The 15,990-nt window shown below is 35.6% G+C and overlaps 1 protein-coding gene across 2 annotated transcripts in view; it reads left to right on the top strand.

The window, feature by feature from the left end:
- The window catches only part of ANO3 (anoctamin 3), a 471,431-nt gene that overhangs the window by 307,906 nt on the left and 147,535 nt on the right, over positions 1–15,990 (top strand). For both annotated transcript variants that reach the window (XM_055282105.1, XM_055282106.2), the window contains 2 exons: positions 6,062–6,220; positions 14,810–14,910. In XM_055282105.1, coding sequence (XP_055138080.1) covers positions 6,062–6,220; positions 14,810–14,910 — 260 coding nt within the window. The remainder of the gene's footprint in view (positions 1–6,061; positions 6,221–14,809; positions 14,911–15,990) is intronic.

The following is a 15,990-nucleotide window of genomic DNA, read 5'->3' as shown; positions in this document are numbered from 1 at the left end:
GCCCTTTGTGTTTTGTAGTGAATTATGTTTCAAAATTATACGTAAAGGACTTCTACTTTCCTTTGCTATGGTTCCATATTCACATCAATGCCATTTGCATTACTTATCTGTTTCCAACTGTCTTTGTCCTGAGAAAGATAATTTTCCAGAAGGTAAAAGGGTTCATTTGGATTATTGGAAAACAAGTAAAATCCCAATGTAAATGAATACATTATATAGTTTTACCTGATTTTTTTTTTTAGTTAAAATAGCCAACATTTTTCTGATCTCCTGAAATGAATCAGTGTTGCAACTGTTCTGCTTGCACTATCTCATTTAGCCATAATAATAATTCTACAATGTTGGCAACATTGTTATCTTCATTTAAAAGCTGTAGAATTTAGGCTAAGCAGTGAAGTTAAATGCCTAAGAAGGCAGTAAATTAGATTCCAAGTATGTCTGAATACAGTTCTCAACACCTTAACCAGTGTGTCATACTACATTTTACTAACTCACAAGTATAGTTAACAGATAACTGGCAATCACCTACTGATTAATGACATGATCTAATTTTCTATGTGCTGGATAAAGACTAGCTGTGGTAAATTCACAAAGATAACCTTTGGTGTCTGTTGGTACCTATCAGGCTTCTTCTGGATACACTCTGACATTCTTCATGTCTTTATAGCTCATGACTCTATTAATGCGCATAATAGAACATTGTAATGCAATGTTTACATGCCTATAACTGCAAGTATATGATAAAATCCCTTAAAGTTTTCAATGTCTTATTTTCTTTAGCCCTACAGTTTAGCGCACAGGTGTTAAATTATGCTTGTTAGATTGAGAAGAATAAACATTCAGGGGAAAAAAAAGCCTGTCACCCTCACCAAGACAAGCAGTTACTGCCATAATTTTATTTAAAGAGTATCCTAAAACAGGTTCTTGTGCAAATGGGCAAATCTCTACCACTATTTTGCAAATGGGCTAAAATATTTGCAAAGGGTTCCTACTCAACATGAGCCATAACTTGCAATTCTTGAGATAATTTTTAGAAAGATCAGCTTTTCTGAAAGTATCTGAGCTTCATGGTTTGCAAACACATTAATGATTTAGTTATTTTCAAAACCGTTTAAAGATTAGGTAGGTATCTGATGAATGAGCTGCATCCCACCCTCTCTGAGAAAAAGCGAATTTTATTCTGTCCCCTAGAAACAATAAACACGAAAAAACTCTAAATCAAATGCATTCCACATTGTAATTGGAAAGCATTTCACTCTTTCAGATAATTCATGAATTGAATCATGATTTGATGTTTGGTCAACTGTTATTATACCAAACAATTCAAGAAGCTGTATTCTTTTTATCTAGATGTAATAACATATATAATCAGTTTTCAGTTAATTCTGTTTTAAAGCAACAGGTTTGAACATGGGTTAATTAATGTATTTGTGAATGGCTGTCATATATATTAAAATAAAGTATATCACTATGAACCTTAAAAGGATATAAAACCTGTACTGAGTTCTTGCTACATAATTCAGAAGAGGTTTCCAAATTTTGCTATGCTTCTCTATTGACATTTTGATATCTACTTTTTATCGTGCCTGTTAAAACTGATAAAAACTCATCATTAAACATTTAGAATTTATATAATAATTAAATAAAAATTCTATTTAATAAGTTTGTGAACTTATTTACTCAATGAGAGACAAAATTTGGGTATAATAGGTTACTTCTTTTTATAAAGATGTGGATTTTTAAAACAGATAGCTGTCTTTCTGGGAAAGTTTGGCATTTACTTAGCTTAGAATCAGAGTAATGAATAATAACTATTAGCGTTCCATTTTCAGTCCATACTGCTTTTAAAATATGAAAAGCATATAAAATATTTTTAAAAAACTTTTTATCTTTCTAATATTTTTTTCTACCAACCAGTCTCTTGATTTCTAGGTCTTCTCATTGAAGGACATTTGCCTTCACCTGGGATTAAATATGTTACTAATGCTATGAGACTCAGTTGATTCTGTTTACTACACTGGGAGAGTAGTATACGTTAAGAAAATGTGGAGGAAAATTTGTATATTATTTTATTTTCACCTAATCTTTTCTTAGATCAGCATGGAGATGCCTATAAGCAGTGGGTCACAGATATAAATCAAAAAAGCAAGCCAAATTGTAACTAATTGCAGTGCTACTATAATTGTGTGATTCTTCATTTTAGCCTATTATAATTTGTTCTATTATAAATGTTGGAAGGGAGAGGATGACAAATGACCACATGATTTTTTTAGGCCAGTATTTTTGAGATTAACCCTATCTGAATACATAGAACTATGCATATTCTCTTCCTTCCTTTTCTTCTTTCTTCTTTCCTTCTTTCTATAAATATTTATTGATGCCTACAATGTGTCTGGCTGTGGACTAGATGTTTAAAATACTATGTAAACCAAAAAGTTAAAAAATTTCTTATCTTCGTAAAGTTTATATCCTTGTAGAATAAGACTAAGCAAACAAAAGATAATTAATAAATAAATTAGCTAGCACTATATTATGTATTAGTTAGAAGTTAGCAGATGCTAAGAAAAAAAGATATCAGGGGAAGTGGGATCAAGAGTGAGGAGTAACTTGGAGAGCAACTGGAGGGTCTGGAGGAGAGGAGTTACATTATCTCATCTATAATGTCGAGAATCATTGGGATAACTCGGCTGTCATGTTGAGAACAAACTATAGAAGAGAAAAGGTAGAAGCAGGCCGGGCGCGGTGGCTCACGCCTGTAATCCCAGCACTTTGGGAGGCCAAGGCGGGCGGATCACAAGGTCAGGAGATCGAGACCATGGTGACACCCCGTCTCTACTAAAGGTACAAAAAAATGTGGCGGGCGCCTGTAATCCGAGCTACTTGGGAGGCTGAGGCAGGAGAATGGCATGAACCCTGGAGGTGGAGCTTGCAGTGAGCAGAGATCGCGCCACTGCACTCCAGCCTGGGCGACAGAGCGAGACTCCGTCTCAAAAAAAAAAAAAAAAAAAAAAAAGAGAGAAAAGGTAGAAGCAAAGAGACAAGCCTGGCTACTGCAATAATGCAATAGAGATATTACTATGGTTTAGACCAGAGTGGTAGTAATGGTGGTAGTAATGAAGGTGTTAGAAAGTGGTCAGATTTTAAATATATTTTGAAAGATTTTCTTGATGATTTGAATGTTTGATGGGTAAGAAAAAGAGCGAGAAAAAAAAAAAGACGATTCAAGATGTTTGGTGTTAGCAATTGAAGGGACAGGGTTGCAATCAACCAGAATAAAGAAGGTTGTGGGAAGTACCTGACTGGAGAAGATAAACAATTTCATTTTGGGCAGTTAACTTTGAGATGTTCATTAGACATCCAAGTGAAGAAATCAAGAAGGCAGTTGGATATACAAGCCTGTGAATATTTATTATGTAGTGGTCAACATATAGATGGTTATTTAAAGCCATGAGCTTAGAAAAAATCACAAGGAGGGAGTATATAGGGGGAAAAAAGGCAAGAGAACCAATGAATAGTTAATTAACAAATCAGAGGAAGAGAGAACGAGTGACCACTTAACTAGGAGAAAATCCAGACACATTAGATGTCCTGGGAGTCAAAGGAAAAAGGTGTATCAAGTAGGTGAGAGTGATTCCACTGCAGGAAGATAAATTTAAGACAGCAAATTGGCCGGGCACGGTGGCTCACGCCTGTAATCCCAGCACTTTGGGAGGCCAAGGCGGGTGGATCACGAGACCAGGAGATCGAGACCATCCTGGCTAACATGGTGAGACCTCATCTCTACTAAAAATACAAAAAAAAAAAAAAATGAAAAAAGAAAAAACAATTAGCCGGGCGTGGTGGCGGGCGCCTGTACTGTAGTCCCAGCTACTCTGGAGGCTAAGTTGAGGCAGGAGAATGGCGTGAATCGCTGAGGCGGAGCTTGCAGTGAGCCGAGATTGCGCCACTGCACTCCAGCCTGGAGTACAGAGGGATACTGTGTCTCAAAAAAAAAAAAAAAAAAAAGACAGCAAATTGATAACTGGATACAGCAATGAATATGTCATTAGTGACATTGTTAAAAAAAAAAAGTGTCTGAAGTGTTGGAGGCAAACGCCCTCTAAAATCTGAATTTAACTGTGCCTTCTGTGGCAAAAAAATTCCCTCACCTAAAAGTACTTCTCTCACATAAAAGCTGGAAATCGCCTTTTTTTTTTTACCCTTTTTAAACTACTCAAGCCTCAGTCCTAGGAGTGTTTATTTGTATATGGCTCTTTATCTTTTTAAATGTAGTGGTCACGACCACCAGCTAAGTATCAAATTGGTCAAAATGCTGGCTTCATTATTTTCTTTTCTGTGATATCTGTATGTCACTTAACCTCTTTGGCTTCTATGTACTCCCGTCAATATTTACCTTCATGGGTTATGACAATTAAATAACCTTATGAAGCACTTGGCACAATGTGTAGCACATAGTAAGTATTTGATAAGTGACAGCTACTATTGTCATTATTACTATGTTATGGAACTACAAGGCCCTGGTGGCTTCACTGGTGTTACTTAGTCACTTTATAATCTTTTCCAGATCCTGTGAAATCTGCCAGGATTCCAAGTTAATCCTGGAAATCTCAGAACTTTAAAGCTTTCTTGTTCTTGAACTTGGAAGTGTCTACTACTATAAATTTACACACTTGAACTTAATCTCTCTGCAGAACTAGAGCCGAATAGAAGCCCCTCAGGCAACCTAACCTGTCGCTGTAGGGTGACTATTTCTTGGATATTCTTTCTGTTTCTTGAATGACTCGTTGGCCTTTATCTCCTCAAACATCAGGTTGCTCTGGTCCTTACTTCTTTCACCTGGAGCTGAATATCTGCCCCAGTCAGGGTCCTCCAAAGCATTCTGAAATGCTTTTGTCTGAAATTATCTAATCTCTCCCTAGACGTTGGAAAGCATTTTGAATCTCAAGAATGCCTGTATAGGAAATATGAAATAGAGAGTTGGTACAGATGTCCAAATAGTTTGAAGGAAAGTGGCGAAAGAAGGATGGGGTAGATAATAGTTATGAATATGAACTTGGAGTCAGAAGATATTGGGGTCAAGTCCTGGCTCCTCATTGATCTTGGGCAATATACTGGAAAAGCCACCCTAAGAGGACCGTGAGGAAAATGTGTTGATCAATAAAGCTGATTTATTAAAATTCCTTACAGCAAATAACAATACCACATGGATAGTCTTAGTAGTGTTTTAGAAGAATGAAGTTAGGGAACACTTTTCAAAGGATTCCCACCGCCTGGACTGGGTAATCGGTAGGTCTTATAAGGCAGGAATTCGGTTGAAAATTGGGCAGAGTCCATTAAAAATAGCTTAGGTTGGTGGATACAACAGAATGAAGGCCCTAGAGCAGTCTTGCTGAGCAAGCAGTTTGTTTTGAAAAGTAAGCTGTTTTAGTTGGTTTGCAGTCATATATTCTAGGAACAAGTATTTCCCAAAGCAAACAGCTTAGGGATTATTTTTTGGTTTCAGTATTACTAAATATACATTTAGGAAAATAATGCCTGGACTGAGTATTATTCAACACAAGAAATAAAGTTGATTTCAGTTTTTAGTATTTATGTTTTCTAAGCCTTAGTGTCTTTATCTTTGAAATGCAAGTAATGAGTAGTATATAGGATAAAGTATTGAAAGCACTTATGTCTGGTCATGATGTTTACTAAATACTCAACATATGTTAGCATTATTTTATGATGAAATAAAATAGTAAGTAATCATTTTATTTGTTGTTATATGATAATCATTTTCGTGGGTCTTATTGAATAAAACATATGCATTTTTATGCCAACACCAGAGAACGCATGTTCAGATATCAGACCACCTAATTTTATATCCTGGAACATCACTCGCCAATGTGGCTCCTATAGTAGATTGTAAACACTCTTTAATTATATTTCCATATCTCACGGTAGGAATATTAAAAATACATTTTTCGATTTTGTATTGCTAGTGTTCAAATGGCAGTAACTATAACTAAAACATACGTGCTTGTCTATCCCACACCATTAACAATCATTGCTTTATTTGCAGAATGACATGAATTACATAGCATCCAGTGGACCTCTGTTCAAAGATGGCAAAAAGAGAATTGATTACATCTTGGTTTATAGAAAGACAAATATACAATATGACAAAAGAAACACATTTGAAAAGAACCTCAGAGCAGAAGGCTTGATGTTGGAGAAGGAGGTAGGTGCTTTACTATTATTAGTTATGTGATAAAATGTGTTGGAACAGATATAATCACTTATGGTTTAGAAAGGAAAATATGTATCACATGACTTTATAAAATACATAGTTCTTTTCTACCAAATGTTAAATAAATACATGCACATGCACATAGCCCCATTAAATATGTATTCACTTTTTAATCTATATAATTCTGTACAATTTAAGTATTTTCAAAGGGCATGACTATTTTTGCAATTTTAAAAATTGAATAAGGAATGATTATAGTTATGTCAAGCAGAAAACTTTATGAAAAGGAAAATAACATTTTGAAAGAAAAGAGTTTGCCAAACTATTAATGTCTGTTTTTTAGTGCTGGAACTATGAGTGGTTTGCTTCCCAAATCTTTTTCTTTTGTGAGTTTTTAAAAAAAAAAAAATGTTCTTGGAAGAATTTATTTTTTGTAGTGAAACAATAAAAGTACCAAGACTCACTACAAAAAAAAAAATAGAAAGAAGGAAAAGCATATCCTCCATAATCCTAGTATCAGAGAAAATTTTAAAAAAACTCACTATTTTAGTTATACCTTGAACAGTTATAGAAAACACATATTAATCGCATTACAGAAAGAAAAAACCTTAAGGTAGAAAATTAAAAATATGGAAATGTACAAAATAAAAAGCCAAAGTCAGTAACTACAATCTCTCAAATCATATACTTTTCTCCTTTGGTGGTCTTGTTAACAACTTGATTTTATCTTGCTAGGTGCCCCTCAATATATTTTCTATGTATATACAAATATATAAAATTTTACACAAAATTAGCCACGATATATATGTACATATACATATATACACACATATCCATCTATCTCTGTATATATATGTATATATTATTCTGCTATTTACTCCTGTCATTTAGCAATATATTACAGATATCTTAATTTGCCATTACATTTAGAACCAACTCAGCTTTTTACTAGATACATATTATTACAACTTATAGATTTACCCAGCTGTTTCGCTACTGAGAAAAAAAAATTAATTAACTATTACAGAGACACCTAAACCTAAATTACTCCTTTTTTGTTTGTTTGTTTGTTTTGTGAGACTGAGTCTCACTCTGTTGCCCAGGCTGGAGAGCAGTGGCGCGATCTTGGCTTAATGCAACCTCTGCCTCCTGGGCTCAAGCAATTCTGCCTCAGCCTCCCAAGTAGCTGAGATTACAGGAACCGATCACCATGCCCATCTAATTTTTGTATTTTTAGTAGAGACAAGGTTTCACCATGTTGGCCAGGCTGGTCTTGAACTCCTGACCTCAAGCGATCTGCCCACTTCAGCCTCCCAAAGCACTGGGATAACAGGCGTGAGGCCCTGCGCCCGGCGCTACCATTGGGTTTTAACTAGTTTTGTAAAAAATAAGAGCAACAAGGTAAAAGAAAAAAAAACTGTTTTTGATGAAATATCTAGACAATTTGCTAATAAGCTTTATCAGAGTGTTAGTAGGTACTTAGATATAATATTGGAATCCCTTTCCCCCCACAGAACATCTCCTGGAATTAGTTTCCTGAGGAACACACATTAGGAAGTACTAAACTGTAGTTTGGGGTAGCCCTAGAAAAACTAATCCATTTAAGGCCCCGCACGATGGCTCGCCAGTAATCCCAGCACTTTGGGAGGTCGAGGAGGGTGGATCACGAGGTCAAAAGATTGAGACCATCCTGGCCAACATGGTGAAAACTCATCTGTTTTCAGCTGGGCGTGGCTGGGCATGTGGCGCGTGTCTGTAGTCCCAGCTACTCTGGAGGCTGAGGCAGGAGAATCACTTGAACCCGGGAGGCGGGGCTTGCAGTGAGCTGAGATCACGCCCCTGCACTCCAGTCTGGCGACAGAGCGAGACTCCGTCTCAAAAAAAAGAAAAGAAAAGAAAAGAAAAATTAATCCATTTATGTTTATTAAAATGCTTTAATGTGTATAAAATAACAAATACATCATGACTTCACTCCTTACAGGGAATTACTCACACACAACCGAGAGTTACAGAGCCTGGCAAGTATAATTCTGACTTCAGTTTTCTGTTGCCTCCTTTAGTTGTTTATTATTCCTCTTCCAGGAAGTTTAACCCAGAATATTCCTCCCCCTCCCCCCCACCCAATCACTGGTGGCTAATTAAATAAAGAAGTACTTATTGAAAAAGAAATCTCTTGAACTCAGTGTTGTGATAGACTTTTATTCTTTTGATATCCTTGTGACTTCTCCTCCATACAAATAGAATTAATCACTCTTCATCTGCTCCCAGAGCAGTTTATACATAGATCTTACTATGATACTGGTATTTGTTTTTCTCACATATATCAAACTATTTATTCATTCAGCACATTATTTTGGCTAGCACTGAGCAAGCTGCTGAGAAATATGATAAGTAACAAAGTAACAAACTCACTGCCTTGACTAAATTAACAGTCAGTATAGGAGTGAGACATGAAATCTGTATATTCGTAATAGATATTGCTCTCAGATTCTACCTAGTTTTCTTGCCAGAAAGCTCAGATGATCAGTTCTGAGTCCTCCTCTTCGTTGTTCCTCCAAACTTTTCTCAAGAATAATACTGGATGTTACTCATCCAAAAAGGGTCCTGTTCCGCTATTAAAGGGAAGTCTATTTATTCTTGAGCTGTCACTCTCAAATCACTCCCAAATGGTGTCTTTGTTTAGACTGACTCTCAGCAGGACAGTGTCCATTTGTCTACTGTTATTCCTGAACAGAGAGGGTTCTCATCCACAATTACAGTTCTTTTAGTCCACATTCACATTCTTAGGATTTGTTTCCTACTGTTAAATAAATTGCCAGGACAGCATGATCAGGAGGTGTATTCAACCTCAATTGCATATTGTTGGAACCAGCCATCCCTGCAAACTGCTGCCATTGTGTTGAACACAAGTTACCAGTCTTGACTTTTTCTGTCCTCTCAACTGTGTACCTCTGACTTAGTTTCCTAACAGTGAAAAGGTTAAAGCTACCCCAGTTTTCCAGAATAGATATTATTAGTTTTGAAGCTGAGTTGGGAGATTTTTATATCTTCCCTCTGAAATGGCCATAGAAGCCTTATGAAATTTTACCCAAACCTCTGTAAAAACTCTGCCTATCCAAGCAAGGGAAAGTGCTGCAAATTAAGAAAACAAACAAACAAAAAACTTTTTACACTCTTTCCACTTGATTAATACTTGCACAACTAAGAGAGTACTTCAGAGACTGCAGAAGAAAGATGATCTGACCCAGGGTGACTTTCAATCTACACTTACTAACACAATGCTTAAAATTCTTTACTAGGATAACCTTTATCATTTGAAACTGTGATAAGTGGCCTAAAAGGAAAGTAAATGGTGCTAAATGGCTTGCAACAAGGGCAGTGGTATGGTCTGGAGGGTGAGGGGAGACTAGAAGAAACGGAAGGAGGGAAATTTTAAAAATAAACTTTGAATTGAGATTTGAAAAATGAATAGTAGCTAATGTAGGTGAATAAAAGGGCTAGATGTGGTTTTCAATACTGGCTGTGTATTAGAGTCACGTGGTGATCTTTTAAACTATTGAGGCCAGATCCCACCACAGCATAGATCAATTAAAGATCAAGATGGTGGTGGGAGGAAGGAATATTTTTCAATACCAGAAAAAAACTGGGTACTAAATGGGTTGGAAAGAATGGCTGCAGTTAAGTCATTCTTTTTTGTTAGTTTAAGACTTTTGATCATTAACTTAAGAAAAATGGGAAGTTATTGAATAATTTTAAGCAGATTAGTATCATGTTTTCAAAAAAGATAAATTTGGATTACTGAAAAGAAGATAGATTTGAAGAACAAGACTGGATGCAGAGAGATCATGGGTGGCATTAGAGATGCAGTTCATATCAGCAATTCGTGTTTCTTGAGCGCTATGAGCTATCTTATCCTATGTTCTTTCCACCCTGTGCTAACAATTTGCAGAGTGACTTTGTAAAAACATAATTTTTAAGTTCTCTCTTCTCTCAAGAGTGAATATCCTGCCTCTTGGGAATTTGGGGTGGAATAATTAAATAATAATGTGAAGTATGAAGGCAGTGGGTGTTTTGTTCTCTGAGGAGCTTGCCTTCATCAGAGCTGAACAGAATAGTGCCAGATTGGCAGCTTTTGATTCCTGGGGAAAAGGTAATCTTTCTGCCTGACAGCATCATCCCCGCACCAGCCCCCTGCCCAGTAGCTGCAAAAAAGTGAAACTACATTTCTTTTCTTCTGCTTTGTTTTTTAAGTAGAGGTATAGAAAGAGAGAAATTAAGTTGAATAAGTTATAAAGGAAGGTTATTCATGTTGGTTGATAAAAATCTCTATATATTTTAAGACATACAAAATGAGAAATATTATGTGTGTGCACTTAGTTTGACATTTTACTCATTGATAGTAGTTATTGTAATGCAGAAACATCCTTCTAAAGCATCCCCTTATTTGAGTGTATTAGATTATTTTACATACTAGAGGTTGAGAGTAATGAATTAATAACCAGTACTAGGCAAGCTGTTCATGATGCTAATTTGAATCCTGACACAGCACCCTCTTCCAGAATAGTCCAGGCTTATTTGCTTTCTTGTCTGTGTCACACTGGCTTAGATACAAATTACATAAAATGTGTTCTCAAAATAGGTTAACTTATTCATCCATTTTATAAATGCTTAGTGCAAGCCTACTGTGTGTCCAGCACAGAACTAGGTGCTAGGGATACATAGCAAAACAAAGAATCTTCTCTCTTGACATTTACAGAGCAAATGAAAGTAAAAATACTATAGAAAAAAAAGAGAGAGTATAAGAAATATAAGGCAGGGGCAGACAAGAACTAGCAAGTGATCAAATGATGGAAGTGGAATGAGTGACACAAAGGGTAGTAGCAGAGGAGGTTATGGGATATTGAGGGTAAGATTATAAAGGGCTGTGTAAGTCATTGAAGAAACTTTGGCTTTCACTCTGGATGAAATGAGGTTCTAAGAAATGCCATGACCTGACTTACATTTAAATAGGTCATCCTGACCCTTGTGCGAAGGATAGACCACTGGAGACAAGAGTGTGAGCAAAGAAGCTGCTTGAAAGTACTGCAGGAGTCCCAACCAAAGATGATGATGATATAAACCAGAGTGATAGCTGTGAAGGAGGTAGAGAGGGATCAGAATCTGGCTATATGTACAGTAAAGTAAAACAAATCGGGAACAACCTGGTAGTAGGAGACCCAAGTTTTCCTGCTGTGGAGCTTAAATCTTCCCAGATCTCTTCCAGCGTTCATCACATATTAGTCACTCTTTCATGTACTCTGGCAACCAACATGCCTAGACTTCAGGAACCAGGATGTTTAAAAGTGAATGAGAACGCCATTCACACCAGAATAAGGCCCAGCTCCTGAAAAATTATTTCTTGTCCCAAGATCTATCTATTCCACAATAAAAATTTTACTTTTAAACCCTGCAGGGAACCATTAGGAAGAATACAAATGATCAGTGTGTACTCAAGGTCATAGCTACTCAGTTTTACATAGCCCTACATGTCAGACATCTCAGTCTGGATATAGATTGGTTTTTGTTTCAGTCTAGACTCACTCATCTTCATGAAGGTCACTCCTCTAGCCTCTGGGGAAAATGAGGACTATATAGTTTTCTGTAATCTTCAGGGTCTCAGTTTCTCTCTCCTTGAATAACCTCTGAATAAGAACTCATATCTCCCCAGGAACAAAAAATAAAGTATAGGCATAGAGCAATTTAATACATAAAGATGAAAAAGACAAATCTTCCAAAGAAACTATAAAGTCTACAGAAATAGTTTTTTTTTTTTTTTTTAAGAAAATTTATGCCCAGTTCAGAGAAAAACGTTTGACTCGTCAAGTTAAACCTTGATTCAGGTCACTGTACATCAGAGTTCTTCCCAAATCATAGGTTAATGCTGGCTTTATGCTTATGCAACACAAAGGTCTATACAGAAGGTTTACAGAGCCAAGGAAGAGGTTCTACCAAAGACGAATTGAGTAGACAGAAAGATTCAAGCTTTGAAAGTCATCATCATTTTGGGTAGTTTCTGATTTGAGAGGTATGCTGTCAACTGAGAAAAAACATTTCTGGAGAATTTATTAGGCATGGGCACTTTATGAGGTGCCCAATCTTTTATAACATTCACACTCGGTGAGGCAGAGATAATTTTCTTCATTTTCCAGATGAGAAAAATGAAGATAAGAGTGGTTAAATAATTTTTCTAAGGCCATACAGCTAGTAAATGGTAGAGATGGAATTTGTACTTAAGTCTTTGTGATCCCAAATACCATGCTTTTTCATTTATACCATGTGATTTATTCCAAGTAGGCAGTAAAGATTGAGGACATTCAAACTATGCTTGGTGAGAGGCAAGTTGGTGTAACACTGGTAGCCAACACGATGATTTCAAACGAAGGATCTTTGTCATCATCTTACCTAAGAACTTTTGTAAGCATAAAGCAGGAAAATGTATAATAAAACTTAACACGTCTTTCACTTGCCCTGGATGAAGAAGTCATTCAAATAGATGTATGCTTACACTGTATGTTTTAAAAAGTTTTTCTCATCTCTATCATTCCTGCACAAAAACCTTTCCACCAAATTTGGAAGATTCACTAAAAGAAACTGGAGAAAAAAATCATGATCTTCTCGTTTCTCTGATCAGTGACAGATTTCCAGCTGGATGATATATTTTTAAACAAATCGTTATTTGAATGAATCAATAGTCACTTTAAAAAATATATATACATTTTTCCCAAGCGTAGATAATATGTGTAACCTTGGTTGGTCTGAATTCAAAGACCTATAGATATTTGAGACATATTATGTTTACTTCTGGCATTGTCAATTTTCATTTTAATAATCCTTTGTCTTTAATTTGAAACAAATGTATTTTAAATAGGAAAAGTCCTTTGGAATTTGCACTGACATGAAAGCATCTTAAGCTATTTTCCCATGGTGATTTGCAAAATACTAGTATCTCAGTAAGCTATTGGGAAAAAACAATCCTTGATCCAGAAGTTTGGAAATTCAGCATACTTTATCTCCTGCTTGGATATTTTTTAGCAAATGCATGCATATTAAAGTGTCTTAGAAGTCCTCTAATGAGAAATCAAAACTTTAGTTAATCATGGAATGAGCCCCCACTTCTTTGCTTCTAATACTCTATGGAACAAACTGGCAACTCCTGCCTGCCCAATGGAAAGGGTAGCCATGCTGCTTTCTAGGTTTGAATATTAGGCCAATGACATTGGTTCTCTAAGTATTGTTTAGAAACATTGGTAATACAAAAATAAAATGTCGTCTGGCAAATCTGTGAAACTAGCCCTGTTTAGAATTTGGGGCTATGGTAATACATGCATATGAAAACGTTATAGTTTAATTTTAAAACATATCTGATTTTAAATTAAATTCAATAATTTCTACCCTACTCTTGAGCTTTTAAGATTCATATGTTTCTTGATAAATTACATCTAATGCAAATATAATGAACAGTGCTAATCAAATGGAGCTCAGCTGTGTCTAACCTGGTGGGTGCATCTAAAGGGAAGCAAACAACAGTTATTTTATTTCAAATGTTTTGCTCGTATAATCACATGAGGGATAAGCTCTGTGTAATTCAATGTTAGAATGGACATAAACTTGTTCCATGCTCTATGAACCTCAGATATTGTAGGAACTTCAGGGAATAACTGTGTTGGCTTTCTTTCAAAACAGGGTCAAATATGAACATGAGTGATATATGATGCCTAGGTAGTCAGTTATTTATTTACTTATTTTAGACTACTGAACCAAATCTAAGTATTGTGGTGATTCTCTTACTCAAAAAGGTATCAGATTCTCTGATTATAGCAGTATGATCAAAATATGCAAACAATCCTGGAATTTCCAAGAATTAAACCACAGTACCCCATTTTGTAAAAGCTCCTTAGATAATCCTTATGCATACTTGACTCTGCTTAAAAACCTTTTGCTAGTGAAAGACACTTTAATTCTTATTTGTTGATACAAGTAAAAGTGGATGAAAAGATGAAAGAAAGCAAGCAAATATGATGACTCTATGAGACAACAGATTTTTACGATTTATACCCAGTTTTTCCCAGTATTCTCCCAGGACCAAGCACATAGTTTGAAGACCTAGTAGTTACTCAATAAAATGTGGTAGAAAAATTAGTGAATTAGTTAATAAATGACTAGTGGTTAACTAGCAAGATTTTCTTCCCCCTCCGAACAGGAATGGGGTCATGATAAAAAGCCCATCAAAAATAACTTCACATTTTTAATTGGCTCATAATTGATTGTTCTGATTGGGGATTCTGCATGTTGAAAATCATCAATGTAAGAAAATGCACTAATGCACATAGGTGGTTATTTCTTGTACACAATGTCATTATTACATTTTTATCAAGGTCTTTCTTCATTAAGATATTTTTATCCATATAAATTTCTTTTAAATCAGTGACAGTGATCATGCATAGTCAAGGGGACAATGCTCTTTATTCCCAAATCAAACTGTGGCATGATACCATCAGCTCTGATTCTAAATAATGTTGCCTATCTTACTGTCATTTGCAGCCAGCTATTGCAAGCCCCGATATCATGTTTATTAAAATTCACATTCCATGGGACACGCTGTGCAAGTATGCAGAGAGGCTGAATATCAGGATGCCCTTCAGGTACTTTCAAATTTTACTTTATCTCAATATATATTAAAATGAGTCTATCTTTGCATCACCTTAGAGCAACAAATGCAACCCCTTCTATAGAGAAAATGCCTTTTCTTTCAAAATTTCAGTTTTTCTGGACAGTTATTTTTTTCTTCCTAATTTGTTTGTCTAATTTGGTAAACTTTCTGATTTCCTGGACACTATGTCATTTCAAGGTGGACCTGCCTAGTGGGAGAGTAAAACAGTTATGTTCAATTTTAACTTACAACAATTCCCAAGATCAGTCTCACTCCTTATTTCATATGGGTGGTGAGAACTCTTTTTAGTTTTGTGGAAGGCAGAAAGTACAGTGCATAGCATTTTCCTTGTATATAAATTGTTCTTCTCTGTATAGTCATTAGCAAGAATCATTTCTCAAGTCTGTGCAACCAGGATGGTTTCTTAATTCTGTCCTCAATAACAAGAAATAAATGGTAATAGGAGGACTGCTTCTTTCAAAGATTTTTCAGTCTTTCCTTTAGGCAAGTAAAGATTAAATAGACATCCGTTTCCCTATATTGAGTATCTTGTGTTTTATGCAGAATGTGTCACTTTCCTCCATCATTTCTCACAGTAAAATTCAACAATGCTCTTACTATGCAAAGTATTTACTCATATTGAAGACATGAACATGTACACTGATGTGGAGCTTAATATTCTTCCTCAGTTGCTAAGGTTTTAAAAGGTTCAGCACAAACAGAATGCCAAGTAAGAGCCTCTAGATAATGAATATAAGTGAAAATTAAGTGCAATTCAAAAATATGGAGAAATTTCTCAGACCTGGTAACATGTAAGAGTCCAACTCTGGTAGAAGTGCTGATATTCTCAAATATTATGACAAGCCTCTACAGTATTCAACACAAAATGTGAGATATTGAGCCTCATCTTCTTAGTCATTTAAAACACCTAGGGATGGAAAGATGCAACCATAGTCATTGCCCATAAATCAGAAATTAAGTGTTAGAAACTACTAAGGAAACTTCTTGACAATATGAGAATTAAACACCTAAATTAGCTTATATTCATGCTTGGCTAAGGGTTTAAAAATAC

The sequence above is a fragment of the Symphalangus syndactylus genome, chromosome 6 (genome assembly GCF_028878055.3).
Source record: "Symphalangus syndactylus isolate Jambi chromosome 6, NHGRI_mSymSyn1-v2.1_pri, whole genome shotgun sequence".
Taxonomy (NCBI): Eukaryota; Metazoa; Chordata; class Mammalia; order Primates; family Hylobatidae; genus Symphalangus; species Symphalangus syndactylus.
This window is presented reverse-complemented; position numbering and strand designations above follow the sequence as displayed.